The 23,356-nt window shown below is 42.8% G+C and overlaps 2 protein-coding genes across 3 annotated transcripts in view; one reads left to right on the top strand and one right to left on the bottom strand.

Annotated features, from left to right (window-relative positions):
- Positions 1-21,057, top strand: part of RNF111 (ring finger protein 111) — a 36,703-nt gene extending 15,646 nt beyond the window's left edge. For both annotated transcript variants that reach the window (XM_078622277.1, XM_078622269.1), the window contains exons 7-16: positions 1,123-1,320; positions 2,854-3,164; positions 7,293-8,058; positions 11,669-12,143; positions 15,525-15,650; positions 16,367-16,502; positions 16,865-16,945; positions 17,658-17,753; positions 18,280-18,386; positions 19,374-21,057. In XM_078622277.1, the coding sequence (XP_078478403.1) occupies positions 1,123-1,320; positions 2,854-3,164; positions 7,293-8,058; positions 11,669-12,143; positions 15,525-15,650; positions 16,367-16,502; positions 16,865-16,945; positions 17,658-17,753; positions 18,280-18,386; positions 19,374-19,491 (2,414 nt within the window). In that variant the 3' untranslated portion in view covers positions 19,492-21,057. The remainder of the gene's footprint in view (positions 1-1,122; positions 1,321-2,853; positions 3,165-7,292; positions 8,059-11,668; positions 12,144-15,524; positions 15,651-16,366; positions 16,503-16,864; positions 16,946-17,657; positions 17,754-18,279; positions 18,387-19,373) is intronic.
- An 84-nt stretch (positions 21,058-21,141) lies between these two features.
- The window catches only part of LOXHD1 (lipoxygenase homology PLAT domains 1), a 113,993-nt gene continuing 111,778 nt past the window's right edge, over positions 21,142-23,356 (bottom strand). Inside the window, exon 42 of the mRNA XM_078616987.1 lies at positions 21,142-22,327. Coding sequence (XP_078473113.1) covers positions 22,160-22,327 — 168 coding nt within the window. The 3' untranslated portion in view covers positions 21,142-22,159. The remainder of the gene's footprint in view (positions 22,328-23,356) is intronic.

The raw sequence follows: 23,356 nt of genomic DNA, 5'->3' as shown, positions 1-23,356 counted from the left end.
TCATTGCAGAGCATGTGCCAGAGCCGGCCTGCTTGCGGGAATGGGTGACGTCATGATGGTTTTTGTGTTTGGGGTTGATTGCTGTGAACGTGGCGAGGAATGACGGCTGTTGGATTACTGCATTTTTAATACCAAAAAAGGAATTGAACGAGACCACATTAATTGCTCTATCATTCACAAAGTATCGTAACTTTGCTGTAAAAAACCACCAATTTCCCCTCATTTTGTTTTATTGCAAATTAGTCATTGCAACCTATGTTTGTATTTGTAATAATTTGTACGTTTTTGGTGTTTACACAAGATTTCGGTAATTAAGATTAGAGTACTTTGAGGTGCTGTGTTTAGTTTTAACTGTTATTTTTTGCTTGGAGTATGTCCACAATAATTTTTTCATTACCGATAATAAACATTTAAATCTTGCCATTATGAAATGTTAAGTTATGCGATTTCAAATTCTTGCCATGTAAAGTATTTAATTATGTCGGTTGTTTGGTATAACAAAATGCAAATAATTTGTTGTAACAAAAACAGCCCAATGCTGATGAGAACCATATCAGCCTGAGGCTGTTTTAAAATGGTGGGTATTTCCGCCTTTGTATTGGGTTAACTATCTTTTTGGCATTAGCCAGTGCTTGCAGTTATGTGAAACGGTAGCCTATCTTGGTTTTAAGGTTTCACTGTTTTTGTTATCCCATGTTTCTAACAGCTGCAACATTTAACACATTCACCAAAATATATTTGGTCTTTTTCTAACAACACAATGTAGCTGCAGTTTACAATATATATAAGCATTGAATGGTAATACAAAATTTAAAATGTTCAAGCATAAATCAAGTTAAGTTGCTTCTAGCCTATATGGTCGCTCATTTCCATCATTTAAATTATCCACTTTTCTTCATTCACGTAGCTTTGCACACACTGCTGACATTTTACATTTGGTACATTGATGCATGAGCGTTCTTTGTTTTTTGTTCCTACTATATTGTGTTGATTTATCACGTGCCCAGCTCTGCTTTACAAAAGCTGTATGTTTCTTCGGCAAGCTGTCACTTGATTTTAATTAAATGAGCCAACGGATCGACTGATTGACAACCAGCGTACACCTTGTCCTGCTTATTTCAGGGGCACCGGTGGCATTTTATGACGTAGCTGAGCCACAACCGCAGGGTGAAGGAGGTGCCACGACTCCCCCAACTTCCAGTCTGCCTTCCTCAAGCCAGTCTTCCTCCCCTGCCAGCCGCGCCGTGCCCTGCTCGCTGCCGACTTCCGTCATTGTCTCTTCTTCCAGCCAGCCTGCCACCACACTTCCACATTCTTCAGGTGCAGTTGTCTTTGTAAAGTAGCAACGAACCTACCTTGGTTCTCTGAACCTAATTGATTGTACTAAATTACTTTGCCAGTAGAGGAGGAGATAGGCTTACATGTATCTGCATTTTCCAGTAAAACTAGTAATACAAAAATAGTAATGTATATGCATTTTCCAGTAAAACTAGTAATACAAAAATAGTAATATTTAAAAGCATTTTCATAATGAGAGAAGTTGAGCCAGTGACGCCACAAAGCTTAACATATTGAATGTGCTGTTGGGCAGTGTATTTAATGTGAGAATACATTAAAATAGTGACGTGCTTGATATCTACAATCGTTGGAAATGGGAGCAGGGTGAATATATTGGTGGTGTCCTTTTTTAAAGACAAAAACCTCACCCCCACTATAAATCTAAGCAACATTGTTCATATTCTTGGTTCTTTCGGTAAAGTCACGTAGAAGGGAAACAATAAAATAATAAAAATATAAAACAATTAAATTATCACGACGTTTCGACTGCAACACAAGCAATCATCATCAGGTGTGAAATCCACAGCTATAAAATTTGAAAAAAGTTGCGTTTTTTCTATTATTTTATTGTTTCCCTTCTACGTGACTTTACCGAAATAACCAAGAATATGAATCCCTGCAGTCACGAAAGCTTTAAATCTAAACATTGTTCATGCCAGATTTGATAACGATGGTCAGGAGGCCTCCAAGGGAGGAGTAAACAAGCCACAACACTCACGCTGCACACAGGCACGCAAACTGGGGATGTTGATTACTTAAACCTCTGGCTCTGTTTTGGTCATGGCCCTTGCTCATGAAAACTCAGTTGTGACCCTTATATTTGTCAAATATTTACTGCTTAAATCCTTAAAAATCACTTGTAGAAAAATCTCTTTCTCGGTCCTTAAAAATGAGAGATTTGCACACCAGGTGGGAAATCAATAGTTTATTGTCAGTACCTACAGATTTTTAAATTGCCTGCACCACGGGCATTCATAAGGAAAGTATACAGTATTATAAAAAATGGAAGACCTGAATAAAAATAACCTCCGTTTGCTTGATGTAAAAGTGCAATTCGTGGGTATTTTATTTTTGAACATGAAACATGGGTACGTTTTTAAAGGTGACAATACCTACAATAAAAAAAGGCAGAAAGTTAGTGCTTCCCAAATTTGGTGATGAAAAATTACTTTCCCATGGTGCAGGCCAGTGTGTACATGTGGTGACTAGTATTGATTTAAAAAAAAATTGCAACTCCTATTTTGAACCCTTGAGAAATTATAAATTGAGTCGGCCTTCAACTCAGATTTAACCAGCAGCTTACTGGTTGTTCGTCGAGCGTTCTACCAACAGCACCATCTGGCCGGCATATTCTGCTTGACACCTGCAGGGTTCCTGTGGCTGCATTTGCCTCCTTAGCGAGGCATATCCCTAGCAGCTTTAACTTCTTTGATAATATCCCCTGGGGATGGCTAGTGCCAAACCATAATATTTCACACTTGCAACTGGTGTTGCTGGTTGATGTCATGTCCACAGAGGAACTGGGCAGCAGCGAGAGTGTCAGCCCTGTGCAGAACTCGCCACAACCCATGCCCAGGCTGCCCGACTGCTGCGTGGAGCATTACGAACCGTGTGAGCGTCCGGCCTTCGGCGCTGCGTCCTTCGCCCACCAGGGCCACGTTGGGCACGGGGGGGCAGCCTTGCCTCAGTTGCCGAGTGCCGGGTTGTCAGGCGGTTCCGGAGGTGCCACTGCCTTGCGGCCTTCCCAGCATCCTCAACAACAGGCCGAGCACCCTCCTCACCATGGGTCGAGTGCACGCTCCCCGAACGGCCAGCCGCGTGACCAGGTTTGTCCCACAGATGCATTGTAAGTCAAGGGTTTGTCTTTGTGGGCATGTAATGATGCATCGATTAAAATATATTCATACATTCACGGTACGTGAAAAAATGTAGTATTTGATGTAAAATAATGTTTACATTATGATGAGTTTTAAATCTAATCTTAACCCCTAACAGTGACATTTCGTTGATTTGTGAGTGAGAAATCCATCATTACATGTCTACTCTTGTATATTTTTAAATGTTTGTTCATGAATACTACAAGAAGAAAATCTTATTAGAAATAAAAGTTAAATGCACTGCATTTCCACCCCCCAAAAATGTATTCTAGTTGGTTAGCAGGTGTGTTTTCCATTGTGCAATCAAATTAACTTCCTGCAGTGTCTGTTGCATGCCTTCTGTACATAGCACAGTGGCAAGGCCCATGACAATGCTCTCTTTACAGTGAGTAACTTGGCCTAGCTGGCAAAGAGTATAATTTGTCAAGAGCCTTCTTAGATGACTTTAAGGACCAAGTACTATGGGATAAGTGTAATTATAAAGGTTTAAAATATAATGCCATTTATTTTTCCAGGAAAATCTTATTTAGTCGGTCCTTTTTCAGGAGTGTATTGGATTGTTTTTTTTGCTAGTTCCATTAATTCGTTTGGCATGTGCACAAAAAACCAGATACCCAGAGAAAATGCATACGAGGGGATAATACTAACATCTCCACACAGATGTATTCTTCTCCACACCTGCTGTACTGCCAACTTCTGGCCACCTTGTAACCCAGCAGATGTCAGTTTCACATGTTTGTATGATCTACAACCCTTGCCTTCAAAGTAATAGTTGTCAGGCTTCAGTATCATGCCCAGTCCACAGTGATTATCTTCCCGATAAACTGGTAGTTACCATAGTAATGTGGAATTTACAACAGGCTCATGGCCATCAATGAATATTCACGCAGGCCCACACTCATTTCAGCAGGGATACGCTTAGACATGGACACATTTAAAACTGGGTCTTTCTTTTACATTATCTCTGAATTATCAGTTTAGCTGTGACCCAAGAAAACATTGGGCGGACCTTGAATGATTGTGTTAGCAAGTAACATACATGGTTGTTCCGCCAAACTCTCTTGCGCACAAACTGTGACCGTGAAGTGCAGCCCTCTGGATTTTGCCAACACGTGGATATGTTTCAAATGCAGTGTTCATCCTCATTGTCTGGTGTGTTTTTATGGCAGCTCCTGCTAAAGTTGCATACTGCACTGGAATGAACACTGCACCAAGTATCTACCTTGTTAAATGTGACATTTAAGTAATAAATAGCTGTTATTTTTGCTTTAGAAAATAAAAAATACTTGCACCCCGTTCTATAGCAGTGCAATATATGAACATTTAAATAGAACACAATGTTATTTTATGTACCTGGATCAGTGTATACTCTGAAGGTACGATATAGTTTTCGCATGCCAGTTTTAAACTACCTAAATGGTGAGTCAACAGAAATTAACATGCTTTTATGAATTCTCGAAAATATAATAGCCAAGTCATTGTGCCTCGCCCACTACTCGTATAAGCATGGAGCAATGCACGGCTCCCCTTGCCAGCCCAGAGGCTGCGGTGGAAAATCCACACGGTGAGAAATAATCCCTCTGGTGGGAAAACTGTTTCTGCTCTAAACAGACATTGTTGACTTGCCACACAGGATGTAATCATTTTATCGACCCTTAAAGGATTACAGGATTAATTTACCGCTGACTGGGATTAGAATTTGCTAACTTCTGTTTTTTGGTTTGAGTTCTTTAAATACAATGCTTCATGGCCAGATATTTTATAAAGAAGTACTCAAATATTCACAAACATTTCAGGTGTTCCCTCATTAAATGTTACTCTCACATGTTTGCAAATGGTAATCTTATTTCAATTTCAGATTTTTTTTTACTGTCTAATTGTTGTATTCATCCAATAAAAAAATCCAATTGTAATTTATTTAAATGGTTGCTTAAAAACCATGCTTAATGTGCAAGAATTTCAAACTTACTTATTTTCAGTTTATTGTAATAGATAACAAATTATGTATAGATGGAAAAATTAAGATTACAAAATGATAAAATCATGCCTCATAATAACGCAAGTAATTTCTAAAGCAGAAAGTCTGCTTTTTTAAATTGACTTTAATCTTAAGAATTATATTTTTAAATAGATGTTTGGTAACCATTTGAAACAAAGGCACTAAATGTAAATGTAGGGGGTTATTTTAAATGCACATGTTACCCCTATTTAGTTTAAGGTATTAATTAGATTTGTTACAGCGCATAATGTTCAATTACAAGCATCCTACAAACACAAATTGGCACTCATTATCTGCTATTCTGTGATAATTGGCTAATTAAGAAGACTTGCCGAGTTGTCCTTGCCTTAGGTTGTGTGATTAAGCATCGCATAAACAGAACTTTAGAAATGTTGTAAACCAAATGGAAGGAATTATTTTTTGTGCGATCCTTGGAATCGCAGCACAAACATTTTAATGGTAAGACGATTAATTACGATATTTACAATAGTTATGATTTATTTTAAGACACCACTATTTCTACGAGGTGGAATAAGTAGGAGACATAAGTAAGATCTTAAACAAGCGATAAGATGGTGACTGCTATTGACACTGGACATTTCATCCACTTGAGCTCTCAAAACATTTCTCCCGCTGAGTTATTTTTATGGTACCAACTCAAATACCTTTTAACAATTGTGGTAATTTGTTTTATATTTATTTATGCTACAACACACTGATTCAGCAAGTATTAAATTCAGGCAATATCCTTTATTGAACAGATTGGGTTACGTTATCTGTGTTGCGATGGTGATGTGATAGACTTGGTCACGTGAGAAGATTTTCCTTGAAATTATTTTAGTTTCAGGAATTGTTCCCAATATGTATTTATTTTCATGTACTTTCAAAAGAATCAGCAGACTACCTGCTGGATCTCCTCACTGTTTCGAAGAACAAATGTGACCTACGGTTTACGCTCATTTACCAGCTTCACATTCCTTATTGCCATACAAATACTGGAGGGAAGGGCCTTTTCTATTGATGCCCCCAGGGTCTGGAATGCTATCGCCAATAAACTGCAAATTGGATCACTACCTGTGAGATCTTCACTCAAAACTCCTCTAGAGGAGTTGTACACCCCTAGCTGCCACTGCTATTCAGAATGGCCTGAAATCAAATGTATCGTTCCGGATGACCGCTGCAAAGTATGATCTTGAGTTTTGATTATAGTGTGCTGATTGTTAAAGGTGTATTGAAAATTTTTGATACTGCTACTGATGCTCCTGCTGCTATGGAGTGACTCATGTAGCCAGCTATGGCTGCAAAGTTTGGTCGTACATGTTATGTATATCGTTTATTGTTAAATTTGAATCACAGTTCCTATGATCACTGTTACATTGTTTTTATAGCTTTTTTTTGGTGATTTTGAAAACGTTTTGGTTTTTCCATGTTTGTTTGTTGTCGTCCAGAGTTGGCCTGATAACTTTAATCTAAATTGTCTTATGGTTGTTATTGTTTGACTTGCATCACACTGGGATTATTGCACACAGCGTTGAAATACGGTGTTTTTTCTGGAAGTCTTTGCTGTTTTTTCCCGGATTTTTCTGTTGCGTGTAGTCACTTTAAGATGTTTCTTGTTTTTGTTTGTTGCGGTTGCACCCGAGTCGAGAACCGCATGGCTCACAGGGTTATACCTAATAAATGAAACTTAGTTTTTATTTCAACCATTAAGTTGGGCCGCGAACATAACAGTTTACTCTTGTTAGATATTGCTTATTATTAATGCGCTTACGCTTTGATTATTAACTGCTGACACAACTGGCCGGCTGCAGGAATATAATCAGCACAAACCCATCCATTAAAACTCCATCCAGGCTGCCTACAATAGTTCTTGGGACATGTAGAAGACAAAATTAAATACTATTTTTTATTTTACCAGGTAAGGCCCACTGAGCCATATAGCAATCTTTCGGAAGCGACCTGGGTACATGATAGCTCAATGAAGTGGCTTATCACGTGGACATTTATAGCAGTCAATAATTATTATGTATAACACGTACAACTTGCCCAGTAATATTTGTGTATTCTCCACTCTGCAGCAATTGGGTCCCGTGGACCTGAGCAGCTCGTCATCCTCCGTGGGCAGCCAGGGCTCAGCTGCCGGCTTGAGTGGCCGCTCCCTAGATGGAGGGAGTCCCCCCGAGCGCGAGAGGCTCCCTTGTCAGGAGCCGTCATCCTCGTCTTTGTCGGCCCATGGGTTCTCAAACCGCAGCACTACCGACTGGCGGCCGTGCCAGACGGACACCGGGGTGCGCGAGTGGCATGGTGCCGAGCGTGGCGATGCGGTCGCGGCGGCCCGTGACTGGCACGCGTCCGGCGCACAGCCCGAGGCCTCTTGCCGCACTTCAACAAGTCACCGAGAGAGTTATACCAGGCGCAGCGATGCCGACTCTGCGGCAAATGGTGTCGCTAGCAGTGGCAGCATCCTGCTGGGGTCAGTGCGGTGGCGTGAGCGCTACTCCGTGCTGGAGGCCTCGCTGGGCCATGGCATGGCCCTACGCTCGCCGGCTCGCAGAGACTGGTACCCCGGCCCGCTGGAGCACGCAGACGGGCAGGCGCCTTCCGAAGCGGTCGGCCGCCGAGAGGACGGATACGGCTTTCGCTCGGACAGCTTGGCCTACGAGCTGCCGGGCAGCCTCAGGGACTGGTACAGTGGGCTCACGGACCCTGGTGGGTTCGGCACGGCGTCCACCGAAGCCAGGAGGGAGCAGTACACAGAACAAATGGCCGGCCCGACTGTTGGTTACAGCCAGGTGGGCCAACCACAGGCCCCCTCCTGCCACCACCACCTCCTTCCGCCCACGTGTGAGTATGCTCTTTGCAGTCTTTGTGCACACATTCAAAGGTCCGTTGTGGCAGTGAGCCAGCTGGTTTGTAGAATATGGTATGAGCATTTCCTGGGCTTTGTGTATATTTGTGCTTTATTTTGATAGGGGCTTGGTTGCTTTGTGCGAGTTCTGTATTTGAATCCACAGGCTGTTTTATGGTCGGCATTTACATTTTTTTGAAATCATGAAAAAGAAGACAAGACACAAATTAGAGCTTAGATATTTTATAACAAGCCGCATTTCATTTCTTAACTCTATTATGTTCTTGCATTATTGTGGTTTATAATTAATCTTATCAGCTAATTAGTGTTACAGCTGAAAGGAATTAAAATCATCCATATCTACCTTAATATGACTTGGTGATGGAAAATGAAAGCCACTTGCGGTGTATTCTACAATAAAAAAAATAGATTCTAAAGCATCATTCCAGTAATAATTTTTTTACTTAATAAGCCGGACTAGAGCTCCAATGTTATCAGTGTTGAAATAATTTGGTATTGTGATCAATTGGTTGGGTAGACGTGCACTGTCCCCTGAACGATGATGAACAGCTCGCCGCCCCGGCAGCGTTGTGATTGCTGGTTGGTTACAGCCAGCCCGTGCCTTTCACAGAAAGCTCTAACAATGGGCACACAAAGAGGGCCCAGCAGGGGCTCCCCACTGCAGAGTCGGTGGGATTTGCTCTCTCGTGAAGTGGATTACGCCCTATGACAGATGGCACGAGGCCATTTCCATTCGCCCAGTGGCTCCTCTGCCTTTGCCTGCTGGCGGCGACCACAGCCCCAACACAGAGCTGTAGCTGCTTCAGGGGACGGACGTTCGGCTGCCTTGTAGACATTTTTTGTGAAAATGGAGCTGTGTTTCATTGAGCACGTCTGCCTGCCTTTGCATCAGTGTCTGGGCGAGAGAGGTACTTCAGCATGGTGGGGTTAACCATAATCGCGCTCTTTTTAATCCACTGTGATCTCGCGCTGTGGATTATACTGTGCTTGCTGTTGTGTGAGATGTTACTGCTGTTGTGTGCTGTAAGCCAGTATCTCTGCACTGCAACAAAGACATTCTTTTGTTGCCGGTTATGCACACAAACCACACTGTGCTGTCACAAAGAGATCTACTTTGCTAACCGGAATTTTTCACCAACAAATTCGTAACTCCACAAATCTATTGTACAACTAATACATCCGTTGTTTTTAATTGTGAAGATACATTTTGATTGTAAACTTACATTCTCGTTGAATGTGACTCGGCAGTAACGTGTTACGTAAAATGTTCTAAAATGAAATGTGAATAGTGGAAGAGAATGCTTTTTTTAAGCGACATGTTTAAACAAAGACCTCGCAGCTGCTGCGCCCATGATCTCTTGACTCAAAGATATAATTGTACGATTCCATAATCTGTGTGATCAGTATTTATTCCTGGAATTGGTCTGCCAGCTATCAATAAGACATACATTAATAATACGATTGAAGTTATGTTCCATATTGAACAGCATTTTCCTCATTGCTCTAAAAGTAAGGCACACAATTCCTGTGTCAATATGTTTGTGTCATTTCATTAATGTGTCCTTGCATAACCCATTGAATACGTTAGTGGCAGGCCTAAGCACTTCCATAAATATATCCTGCATGTACCAACACTGCCTTGTACAGATCCCTTAGGACTGCTCGTGGGTTATTGTGTGCATGTGTAATGAGCTAGTTAACTGCTTGCTTATTCGTATTACCTCGCTTTGTGAGTGTGCATCTTTTAAAGCGAGTGCCATACCACTCTGCCCAGCGTGTGTGTGCCTTTGTGTTCAGCGCTTTGCGCATGAATAAGCTGTACACAGCGCTTTGCCTGGCGCGCCCTTAACTGGGCCATGCAGGGGATGTCACATGACGTCCATTAGGTACCAGTGGATGTCCTGGCGGGCATGTGTTTAATGCAAGCGTTTCCACGCGTAGCCGTGCGCACGCACACAAAACATCGGCACACGCGGGAGCGTGCACGCAGGCCCGCACAAACGCTGTGGCCTAGGCGGGCGCGTAAGTGCCGCGTGCAAATGCAAACCCGAATACCAGGTTTAGCAAGAATACTCAGAATCTGTCATGTTGTCTCTCGGGTCAAGCGTTTGGGGTTTAAGAATTCTTCAAGAAACGTAAAAATATTTTATAGCTACTTTCATGTGAGTGCACCCTGTTTCTGCTGCCTTTTGCGGCACCGAACAATTAAGTTAAACTGTTATTTGCCAAAATGTTAGTAGGCACACTGTTCAAATTGACAAGGCCCTTTTGACACGATGTAAAAACAAAGAGGCTGCCTCGACAGTTGCTTTAAATATTTTATTTTAATGTAGCTTGGTGTGGCTAGGATTGATTGAAAATCCCTCCCAATCATCAACAGTGTAATACTGTGAAGTCTCTCTGACATGGCCACAGTGGCTCTCACCTGCTGGTATGTACAGGTGTGACCGGAGGATATTTGCTGTGGAGCATTCCATTTTGAGCAAGTCCTACGGGGTTTAAAATCCCCTCCCCCCTGGTCACAGTCCTGACTTGGTATGCACCCGTTGCCTACCGATGGCACTGTATTGTGGAAGAATTGCAGCAGTCCATCATCAAGCGTGTCCCAATGACGCAAATGCGGGCCATTTCAAGCTGTTACTTGACTATATGTTTATTGGTTGATGAAATACTCTATTATGTGCATTGCGTTGCACGGCACATATTTTATTTTTAGGCATTTCCCAAAGGCAGTGCATATTCAGGCACAGTTTAGCTTGTCATTACACTATAAAACAGCTGTTTTGAATTACACGATTGAGCTATTTTGTGTCATTTAATATAATAACCTTAAATCATGGAATCTATCCTTCATGAAGCCGGCCGCAAATGCATGGAAGCGATTATTGTACATGGTATACTGTGTGCTTAAAATGGGTTCACATGATACAGTTTTGTTGTCACGCTTGTTAAATGTGTCGGATTTTTGTAATCGGGAAAAAGTATGTGGGACTTATCTAGCAATGTAGTTCTCGCTCAACGGCATTAATATTATGACAGCATACATGGTTTGGTGTTATGTTTTGGCAGGTTTTTGTTATCATGTTCATATGTCAAATTGATATGGAAAATTGCAGTTGCTAAGTGGAGGACACAGGCTCCTTCGCACATGAACTTGCATATGAATGTAGTTGCACGGTCTGTTAGTTATGTTGAGTAATTTGAACTCTGTTCTGTGGATTCACAAAAGTGCTCCATTTTAAGCGACCAGGGCTGGAATAAATCCATTTGTGTGGTGATTTAACAGAACATTTGGATTTTGTGGGTTCAAATCCTGGTTGTGGGTCAACTCAGCCCATCATCTCTCTAGGACTATAAGAGTTTCCACTGGAAAATTAACGTTAGTAAACCGATAGACTGGTAAATGTCATGAAATCTGAAATAATAATACTTAACTGAACACAGCTAGTAGAGATGAGCACTGCCAAATGCACATTTGAACAAGGAGACAAGCCTATGAACTTGACTGTTATACCATTCAACGATGGTCGGGTGTGCCTCTCTCCTCGTTGTCAATAACATGGGTCTTTATTTGCTCTGCTTTAGGTGCCCTCCGGAGGCCCAGTCATCACCAGCACCACCCTGCCCTCCCTCAGTACCACCACCATCACCACCATCACCACCATCCCCCGTGCTCAATCGCACGGCCTCCCCAGGCCGCCCCTCCGCCGGCACCGCCAGCTGCACCGCCGCCCCCTCCGCCGCCCCCCGAGTACGCCATCCCGCACGTTGTGCACCACTCGCACGCGCACGGCCACTTCCAGGCTGCAGCTGCCGCAGCGGCCGCGGCCGGCATGGTGGGACCTCACGGCTCGCAGCTGCCTCCTCCGCCACCGCTGACTGTGCCGCACGCGCAGCCCGGCCAGGCCACGGGTCCCCCACCGCCACCACAGCAGCCGCCTCCCCCGCAGCAGCAGCAGCCACCGCCTGCCCCTCCTCCCCCACACCGGCTGCACCAGCACTTCCTCATCCAACAGGGACTGCAGGAAATCCAGCGGCGCCGCATGATGCACCACCCCAGGTTCGACGAGTCTCGCTTTTGTGCACGTTTCCAATGAGGCGTCACGTCATCTGATCTCGCGTCTAGCACTGGAACTTGTGGGAGTCAAAATGGAGAGGGATCGAGGTAGTTGAGTGGGCCAGGGAGCTAATATCTTGAGAGCATTGAAACTGGGTTTTACTGAAACTGAAGTTGATTCCTGGCAGTCGCCCACAATTAAACTGGTTTTTCCAGTGTAGCAAGTTGATGGGTCGGTTCAGCCAGGAATGGCCAAACAGTCCTAAGATTCACCAATACTTTCTGTGATAAAGAATTGGAGTTATTGAGTGGCCTCGGGGGGTTGATACCTTAGTGCACCGAGCTAGTTCTGCTGAGAAGTCTGGGTTTGATTCCAGGCACGATTAAACCAGTTTTTCAAGTGTGGTGTGTTGATTTTTTTTTATAATGGTTGCTCATGACTGCACAAAAAACATCATATTATTTGGTTTGTTACTTTGGAATATTCCCGCTCCCGATTACAAATTTTTGGTTAATTGCCATGCATGAAACAAACACTATTTGCAGGACATGAAAGGTGCATAAATGCCGTGTGGTTAAGAGGCCTTTTAGAATGACCTCATAAGTAGTTTAGTGACAATTTTCCTGGGACTATAAACTTGACTGAGGTGATGGATTTCTTGTGAAGAGTTTAAAGTTTTTTTTCCATTTTATGACTGAATGCCGATAACATATTATATAATGAATGTATATATTATATAATCTTGCAGCCAAATACCCTAAATGAGCCTCATCTGATTATATCTCAAAAGCTAAGTGGGATTTGAGCCTGGCTAGTTCTTTAATGGAAGACTGCTATGGGCTTCGGCTGCCGGCGAACAGGAGATGACACGACACCATTGCTTCTGAATCCATCTGTGCGGAGCTCTGAGTGTTAGCCCCTCCTGCGTGGATTTTCTGTTGGCGCTCCATTTTATGCCAAACAACCATAAATTAATGGAATTGGCCAAGCATACAATTTAACACCATCCTGAAGTCAGTCTTTGTGATTCGCAGACTTTCCTCGATAAAGAATATACATTATTGTTCTTAAACATACATGTGTATAATCATGAAAAAGAACGGGAAATCTGTAAACTGGCACATCAAACCGTTCCCTGATGGACAGTTTGCATCAACAAGCCGTTGGTCCAAACACCACCCTGGTCCTTCCCATACAGGGAGTGTGCATCTTGTCACAGGACATGCATTGCACTGCTTGTCTGTTTTAATAATTGTGTTATTTGTGTTGTTGCACCCCGGTTATAAACAATACCAGCACTGTAGGAGTGGGTCCAAGGCCTGTGCCAAATCCTGTATGTTTCAGATAACTGACAGAGAGGCTCATTCGCTATAATGGGCTGGGTACAACTGGCCCCGCTGCTGGTCGCTTGCATCACAACTTAGGAGATTTCTGCAATGACATGCTCAGTGCAGAATGATTAACATTTTGACTTCGTAGTTTTTTTTTACATTGCCAGTCTTTAGTGTAAAAACTGGAAATTGTAAGACAATAAAGGCAGGTATCAAGTTTAACATTCATAAAATAAAATGACTTTGCCATGCATCATCGATTAGAAACCAGTACAAATTGATTTAGCATTTTATGATTTTGGTGCTTAAGAAAGTGCTCTGCTTTGCTCTGAGCTAAATGAAAACAAAGATTTGTTTTTTATTCAGGAAAGTCTTGTAGAGTCTCGAATCTTCAGGAGGGGTCCTGCATTGGCATGTTCAGAAGATTCCTAAAATTATTTTGGGAATAAACTGGAGTACCCAGATACAATCTATGCATGAGGCGATAACAGTCAAATCTGTATAGACATTTATTTTATACTAGCAGAAAGTACCCGGCGTTGCCGGGTACTTTCTGCGTACTGACTGGTGGTATCTGCTGTGATGACAGTAGTGCATACTGTGTTGGTACTTGCTATGATTACAGCAGTGCATACCGACTGGTGGTACCTGCTATCACTACAGTAGTAATAGAGTTTTTTACCCTTTCAACTGGTACAAAAACTGACACCTTTAGACAAGGCATCATGTTTGCAATAACCATAACACAAGCAGTCAAAATGCAAACAAAGCATTTTGACTGCTTGTGTTGTGGTTATTGCAAACATGATGCCTTGTATTAAGGTGTCAGTTTTTGTAGCAGTTGAAAGGGTAAAAACCTATTACTATATTTTGCCACTGGTAAAGGAGGTCTCATAGTGTAAATCACTACAGTAGTTCATGCTGACCCTATAGTAGTATTTATCGACTCTATAGCACAAAGTACTCACCTGACAGAGTGGCGTGGTGAGGTCTAGTCCCGTGCAGAGCCTTCTGCCGAGGTGGCACCTTGGCAGTCTGGGGCTGGGCTGCTACCCCTGCCCCCCCTCCCCCCCCCGGCATGATGTCCCCGGCTGCTCTGTAGTAATATCTACGGCCTATAGTGGTAGCATCTACCGACTGTATAGTAGTAATAACTGCACGCATCGTGGTGGGGGGGACATGAGACAGTGAAGAATTTACCTGAGCGTTTAGTGTATTTTTTGGGATTTTTAACGCGACCCTCACTTCCACCGAAGGCGTGCGACTTGGCATGGGCGGCCCCCCCCACCAAAGGCGCATGAGTTGGTATGGTCGTGCACGCGTCATAAATAAATAAAAGCAAAGCGCACAAAAATCGCTGTAAATCTCTAATTAAACTAATTTAAAGTTGACGGATGTGAAAAAGGAATAGCGGGGCTTACGGCGTGGTGCCTGGCTATTTTTTTTACATAAACCCCATCGTTGGAGAGCCAAGCGCACGACCACACACAAACCCACAATTTTTTACTTTTATATTTTTAGAAGAAGATTACTGCCATCTGTCCACCTCACCTCACAGTTCAGTAGGTTAGGAGTAACTTGGAAAATTCCAAAATGTTTGTTATTAACCAACCAAAATTCGAGATTACAGGCGTGCAAAGTATTTCTGAACATAAGCTCATGTCCCTATATTTGTAATGCATTGCTCTCCTAGCTGAGCCACCATGCATGTGTGTTTATATGCGATCATTACACTGCACTGCCGTAAGAGTGACCTGAGTTTGATTTTCAGGAATGCATGTCAGCGGTACATGCTATTTTAGCCTGGACTATGAATACCCTGCATTTATTGGTCTGCAATTAGTACTTGGAGCAGTGTAACAATTATGAAGGCCACATATGTTAGCTGGGCATCGTGCTGGCTAACCAAGGTTTCCACGGGCAATGCCAGGCATTGTAGGTGCAAGCTTAAACAACACTCCTCTTGTGGTCTAAACAAGAGATTTTTTTGTTTTTTAATGCATGTGTGATGTTTATTTCATATGTACACTTTGTTCTCTTTATCTTTTGCAGTCGTGTGCATGAGCGGCCTCCGCCGCACCCTCACCGCATGCACCCCAACTATGGCCATGGCCAGCATATCCACGTGCCCCAAACCATGGCCAGCCAGGCACGGCCGCCCCCTGACCTTCTCACCTGGTAAGTGACTCTCTTAACTTCTCATCGCCACACATTCATGGCCATAAGCCGAACAGTAAAGGACGTCGGTCCCTTTTGCTGCGTGCTGTTGGTGCATGCTTGTCACATTGGTCGCATGTTCCTTAAACGCACAACACTCGTGCAAATATTATATGCTCTAGCTTTTAGTGCAAATTGATGTTTAAATGCATAGTGTCCCATGGCTCGTGTTGTGTGCAAAACCTACGTTTGGCTCGCAGGCGTCTGGGTTGTGCGTTTAAAATTAATTTAGCTTTGTAACATTTTTTTCTAACCATGGACTGAAAATCTAATTATGACAATTACTGTTAACATATGGTCTACATATTGGATATGTGTTACTAGCCAGTTCCCATGAGTCAAATGTGTTTTATTGAAATGTAAATCTGGCTGGATAGAATTGGTAGAGCCCTTGACTCAATCAGATGGTTACAAATTCTAATCCCTGTCAGGGTTGACTTAGCTCAACATCCCTGAGGGAGTTATCAACCCGTCGGGGGTTAATACAGCTTTCTGGGAAGCCAGCAATGGTTGGTCCTCCACATCGTGACCCGTATCATGGAAATGTGGATTTTCCTTCACTGGCTCAGGACCACCAAATTAAAAGAATGCTGAATTGTTGTTTGTATCCTGCATGGATCAACTGACTTTTGATGTGATGTGGATAGTTTCCTGGAACACTTTTTCTCTCGCTGCAGGGATGTTGCGGTGGAGCAGGGCAGTGCAGGGCAGGCTCCCTTCCCTCAGGGCCATCCGATGAACCCCTACCTGCAGCATCATCGCCATGGAGCACTGAGACTCCACCATTTCCCCGGCCGCCTCACCCTGCCCGTGGTATGCACTCGCATACCATGCAGGGACACGTGTGTGTGTGTGTGTGTGCGCCTGCTTATGTGCACATGAGGCATACATGTGTTTGCAAATGAAAATAAATGCACTCAGTGGTAGAAGTTTAAATGTACACATTTATGATCAGAGTGAACCTGTGTGGCATGCGAATGATGTGTGCGATCGGAGCGGAGGCGATTAGAGTGGTAAAACATTGTTGCGTCGCTGCATGTGATGCACCAAAACTTTTAAGTGATGGGTTGTTGCCAAAATCTGTTTTAAAAAAGAAGTGTGTTTTGACACTTAGCAAGGGCTCTTCGGTGCAGGTGTCAGAATTAAAAGTGTTCAATCCGTTTCTCTTTGCGCAGGCAATGCCCGACATGTCGGGCTATGCTTCTCACGTCCCGCTCATCCCCCGCAACATACAGGGATTGTTCTTCAGAGCAGAGGTATGCACCTTTCTACACGCGCCACAGTTATCCTCACGGGCCAGACATATGGTGGGATAAACTTAATTTGGAGCTTTCGTGACTGCAGGAATTATTATTTGGTTCTTTCGGTAAAGTCACGTATAAAGATGAAATAATAAATTAAATTAAATATTAGCATACGACGTTTCGATTGCAACACAAGCAATCATCATCAGGTATAAATTAAATAGAAACACAAATCTAGTATACTTAGAAATGTAATGTAATATAACAGAGTCGGATAACATAACAGTCAACACCTTATCTGGTTGATTACGTTCTTCCTCAGAATGCCTATGTTTGCTCTCTCTATGTATCTCTGTGATATCTGTCTGCTTATATGTCTGTCTATATGTCTCTGGTTCTGTGTTTTATCTCTCTCTCAAATTTAGCATTCTCAGGAAGAACGTAATCAACCAGATAGGGTGTTGACTGTTATGTTATCCTCCTCTCTGTTGTATTACATTACATTTCTAAGTACACTAGATTTGTGTTTCTATTTAATTTATACCTGATGATGATTGCTTGTGTTGCAATCGAAACGTCGTATGCTAGTATTTAATTTAATTTATTATTTTATCTTTATACGTGACTTTACCGAAAGAACCAAAGAATATGGTGGGATGCAAGCGCTCTTGGCCCTGCCATGTTACTGGTGCTCACTGTGCTTGAATTGTGTGCCCAAATACAGGACCTGCTGCAGCTGGAGGAGAGGCTGGGAAACGTGAATCGCGGCGCTTCCCAGAGCACCATCGAGAGGCACACCTATCCTCACAAATACAAAAAGGTGACCGTGAACAACACTACGTCCGTGAAAGGTTTAAACGATGGTCTCGACGAAATGTTCTTGCTGTGGTCCTCTGTTGCTAGGTTACATGGATGCCCAACAACTAGTTGGCCAATATAAAAAGTTGACCAAGTGAAACCTGTCAACAAATGTTTGTTTGAGAGGAGTGTGCACAGTATAGCGTATTATGCCATTTTGGATATTAGAACGTGTCTAATATAGCAGTCTACTAAATAGAAAAAAACATGACCGTTAGCCCTTTAACACCCAACAAAGCTTCCATACCACTCATGTTTCTTTTACATGTAACTTAATTATTTTAAACTTAACAACTTGGTCTATGCACTGCATCCTGATTCGCATTCGAGTAACTGCGTAGATTTACACTGTCTAAACTGGAAGGCTAAACTCCCAGGGGTAATTTTATTTTGCGGCCTTAAAAAAAGCACAGTCGTAGTTGTATTAGAAAGGCATGAAATGGAGCTGGTTCAGTTTTAACTTTGTTGTGCCTGTGGCTCTGCTGCAGAGGAAGAGTTTGGAGAAAGAGGGTGATGATGAGGGTGGAGCTGATGATGAGAATGAGGAGAAGTGCACCATCTGCTTGTCTGTTTTGGAAGAAGAGGAAGATGTCAGGTAAGGAGATGCCTTTCACTCTGATATTCCTAACGAGGGAGGAAACCCGGTGATAACATTTGCTTATTTTATAATCTACAAAAGGAAGCATTGATAATATCGCTGTGTTTTTTAGATAAAATTTTTGGCGATACTGCGTTGGCAGTGGTGCACAAGCACACGTAAAAAAAGCTTAACAGTTCGTCAATAACACTCTGCCTTACAATGAAAAATAGATAATAGCCAACGTTTTAGCTATTGGCCCTTCATATCATATAAAAAAAAATTATTGGTTGTTTTGACAGTCATTCTCATTTCTATGTTTGCTTTGCTCAATTGTATTTGCCATCAAAAGTCTAATGGGTACAATAATTAATGTGTTTTGCCATATACAGATTGTCACAGCCACTCACAACAGTTTTCCTCTGGTTCTGTCTTTGGACAAATTGTTGGTTGGATAGTATTTATGTATGTTGAACTGCTTTCGCACCGTACATAGCCAACCGTGCTAATCGGAAGTGCAGGGGAAGGCGACCAACTAAACACAAAAAACAGTTGTAAAGAAATTTGTTTTCAATCTGGACTATTTGAAAGTGCAGAGCTCCAGTGGCTTCCTAATATGGAAAGGAAGAGTGTTCCAGACAGCCGAAGAAGTGAATTTGAAAGCGCGCAATGCAGTAACCTTTGTTCAAAAATTTTCTTGCTGTGGTTTTCACACCTGATGATGAATTCTTGTGTTGCAATCGAAACGTCGTGAGAATTTTATTGTTTTATTTTTATTATTTTATTATATCCCTTCTACGTGACTTTACGGAAAGAACCAAGAATATAAATGCAGTGACCGTCTTTGTTCGATGACTAGCCGTTGTTTTTGTATTTATCCAGCTGATAGCTGTTAAAGCAGACTTTCGATAGAAACGTGTGTACCTGTGGTAAGGAGAGAGGAGGCATTTTTACAGGTTTTTTTACTTGCAATTTAACGCTGTTTTCCTGTGCTCTTTCTGGCAGACGTCTCCCTTGCATGCACCTGTTTCATCAGGTGTGCGTGGACCAGTGGCTCACCACTAACAAGAAGTGTCCCATCTGCCGCGTGGACATTGAAGCTCAGCTTGCCACCGACAGCTAAAAATGGGCGCACAACTACTTGCTGCCAGTGTGTGGCTTGTAGATCCCAGAACCTTAACACTGTCAACAATTCTTCCTCATTAAACACGTGTTCGTCTCCGAAGCTCAATGCAATAATATGTTTTTATGAAGCTAGTTTGCGTCCCTCTGTTGGACCGACCGACTTTCCACAACCCGTAGCGCTGCCTCCAGTGTTTGAACGCGTCACCAGAGTGGTTGTGCTCTCCAGCAGGCCGGCGAGTCACGCCGCAGCACACGCTTTGCTCCCCCGTCCCGTGTCTGTGTGAAATTGGCAGCGTCACGAATTTCCATGGTGTGTGACGTGGAAAGGCAGTGCTTGTACCCCAAAATGTTGCTGCTACGGCCAGCAGGCGGTTAATGTTTTTAAAAGCATTAGCAGGAGCACAAAATTGCCTTTTTTGCTGCTGTTTCGAGCAAGCTTGATGTATTTAGCAAAGATTACGACCATGTGATCCTCAGGGCCCCATAGTTGGCCTGCAACTCCTCTGCATTGCCTGTCATATCGGCATCCTGTCTTTTCAGTGGTCTGCCGAAGCTCTGGCCTCATCCCTATCTCCAGCCAAGCGCGGCCAAAGATGCTGAGAACCAAACACCCATGAAGTGACTAACTGGTGATTGTAATCCATGAGCGGTGTGGCATTTATTATTGTGGCCAGTTAATGCGCACGCCTCCCGAAGAGAGAGGCACACACCGCTCCAACAACCACGAGTGGCCTAGTGCTGTGGGTGTCCATGTTCATGACTCGCGTCTGCTTCTGCAAAGGCCGGTCATGCTTCTTAATCGCTCAACGCTTTTACAAAACGCACATTTTGCTCTTTTTTTCTGTCAAGCCAATGGGTGATGTTTAAAGGGGGGGCACTTCTCTGTGCAGAGTTGCGCCAACAGCAGCCAACGCTAAACTGTTCAAAGCTGTAGTTTATGTCCGTGTTTGCAGTTTTGCACAGATGCTATTTTGGTACTGTAACTGTGCTCATTTTACATAAAAGGGTTTTCAGCAACCATGCTGTTGGACTATTTGGGAATTGTTAGCCAGCTTTGTGGCAAGTGGGATTGCATGTTGGAAGAAAGTGGGGAATAAAAGGCAAGAGGAAGCAACCGTTTTTTATTTAGTTCCCCCCCCCCCCACTTTTTATATATAAATGAAATGTTGCATTAAAGCTACTAACTCGCACGCTCACCCTTGGTGGTTTATTTATATAGATTCAACCTACACTAATGTCACTAAACGTTTCTTTTTGTGCAAGAGTAAACTGCATTAACTGCAAAGACCGTACGCAAGCCTTATCGATTGCATTGTATAACTGGGGTATCTGCTAATGTACGGGGCGAGTGCTGACTCGTGGAGGCAGGTGTGTATCATTTAGAGCTGTAGGTATATAGTGAGCAGATTTGTTACCTGGTTTAAGAAAAAGGCTATAACACTAAGCTGTGATTTCTAAATATTGCTTATAGTTGGAATTGAGAGTCTTATGTAAAGAGCTATATCTAATGTGTTTTGGGTTGGAAATTCACTTGGATGATCGATAATAAAGAATGTAACTGCTACGTTGTGCTTTTTCTCCTGTGTGTAATGTGGATTTTTATCAACAATTCACCAGTTCAAAAATGAAACTTCCGAGCGAGTTGAATGCAGTTCATGTTTCCAGTACTTTATATACATACGAGTACATTCATCATTTTTGTTCACAATCGTTTTTGCACGATTGTTCCGCATACATACATACTACAGGAGTTCGAGGTATACATTCGTGGCACGTTGTTTAGCCTAAAATGTCAAACATTTCAGCTGACATTCACAAGACTGCGTTTTATAAAAGTGTACTGTTGGAATCCAAATATGTACAAACTACTGGATATAAAAATGTTCTGATGGATTTTCTTACATATGTTTCTTTCATAAGGCACAATACTTGGTGACATTTGGACGCCCGTAGATCCGTATAAGCAAACCTTTGTCATAAGTTAATTTCCTTCAATTACAAACTCTTGAACGTGTTATTAAGCATATTTTGTTTATACAGTTGAAAATGCATCAAACGTTAACCGAATCGTTTCTGCCCAGTCTCGCCTTGGAGTTGTAGCGCTCGACTGCGAATCAATGTGAGTTTGAAATCTATTTGGGAGTTGAATGGGCCAATCGGCCTTTAAGGATGAATTAGAAGTCAACAGGGGTCATATGGAGAAAAATTGGTTTGCAAAACTACAATTTCCATTTTAGCTTGTGCTCAAAATTAGGCATCTAATGACTCACAACGTCCATGCCACCCACAGCCATTTGAATTGCCATGATTTGGGATCACAATTTGAAAACTACAGATCTATAGATCTTGTTTTTTTATCGGTATTGTTTTTTTTGTCCAGTTTAATTCACATCATTAGCTTACATGTTACATTGGCATATCTTCTTGTGTTGTAGTTTTCATGCAATGCAAAAAATACTTTCTCGCACGCATTCGTTGCATTATCTGTGTATGAATACATTTCTATCTGCCTGTGTATTGTTTACATGCCTTCTCAAAGGCCGGTGCCATCACAACCCAGGATACAAAGGCAGACTACCATTTAATAACCGTTAACCCACATTGTGTTGAATATAGGGCCTATGTAATGTGTAGTTGAGCCATATCACAAGGACCATCTTGCTTGATCAGTAGATGGGGAAGAGCTCCCGGCATGTCTGACGGTCTCCTCTCTTACGGTCGAGCCATTTGTTGCAGAAGAAAATGGTGCGGATGAGTGTGGATGTGTTTATGATCTCGACTCGGTCTAGCAGCCACCCTGCGCTCAATCCGCTGTTGTCGTGCTCGATTCGTACCTAGGGCGGCAAGGGTCATGGAAAACAAGAGTGACTCAAGCTCCTTGGTACATTCGAACGGTGCTGTCTGGCCCGACCCCATCAAACGCAATACTTTGTTTACAAGTTAAACAGGCGTGTGCTATTTTTACATTGCATACAATATCATAGGCATATCGTGATTAGGCTGTCAGGATGCGATGATTTGGGGTTGCCATTCTATTTTTTTTACATTGTGACGCGTGTAGGGCTAGTGACTGCAGGGTTGCATAAACCATTACATACAATGTGAATACAAATAATTGATTCCTACATGCACAATGGTGTGACTAATCGATTTTAATTGAAACTGCATCAAAAATGTACATGTAACACTTCTGAACGAGGCCCCCCACACCCATATTACTTATAGGACATGGGGGTTATTTGGCGAAATTTCACACAGGTCGGTGTGGGTTTGTGAAGGCTGCGAGCACACGTGGAAGCATAGAAAGTACCGTACAATGGATTTTCTGGACTCGTCTGCAGCCCACCACGTAAAACCACAGCGGTATACAACAGCCTGACGTGCATGATCGCGGTTGCCCATCTAAGCACTTTCCAAGCTCATCCCCTGCAAAGCTGCTGAGATGGGATGCATTCCGGATGATTTGCTAATAGGCCCATCGTCGTATGCCTTGCAACATATACTGCCTACTTCAAGTGCTTATTGATGGCTTGTCTAAATATGATGTCGGCATGGGATTGAACAGGTGGAAGTTAAAACGTGTCCGTATGAAATATGAGCTTTGGGTTACTGTACCAGTGTTTTCACATACAAAGTGCACGCCGGCACTGGTTGTCATTACTACCATCGGGAATAGTGTGCTCTATAAAAAGCAAACCTGAGCAAGTGCATGGCAAATGGTCATTGGACAAGAGTAATGTGCTTTGTGTGCAAGTAGGATTGGGTAAGCATTGGTATGTATGAATGCATTCTCGTTAAGACACTGCTCACAGGATCTATTGGTGTGGCACTTATTCTCCATACACACAACGACCAATTGAAAA

Source organism: Lampetra planeri, chromosome 3, assembly GCF_965212315.1.
Source record: "Lampetra planeri chromosome 3, kcLamPlan1.2.h2, whole genome shotgun sequence".
Taxonomy (NCBI): domain Eukaryota; kingdom Metazoa; phylum Chordata; class Hyperoartia; order Petromyzontiformes; family Petromyzontidae; genus Lampetra; species Lampetra planeri.
This window is presented reverse-complemented; position numbering and strand designations above follow the sequence as displayed.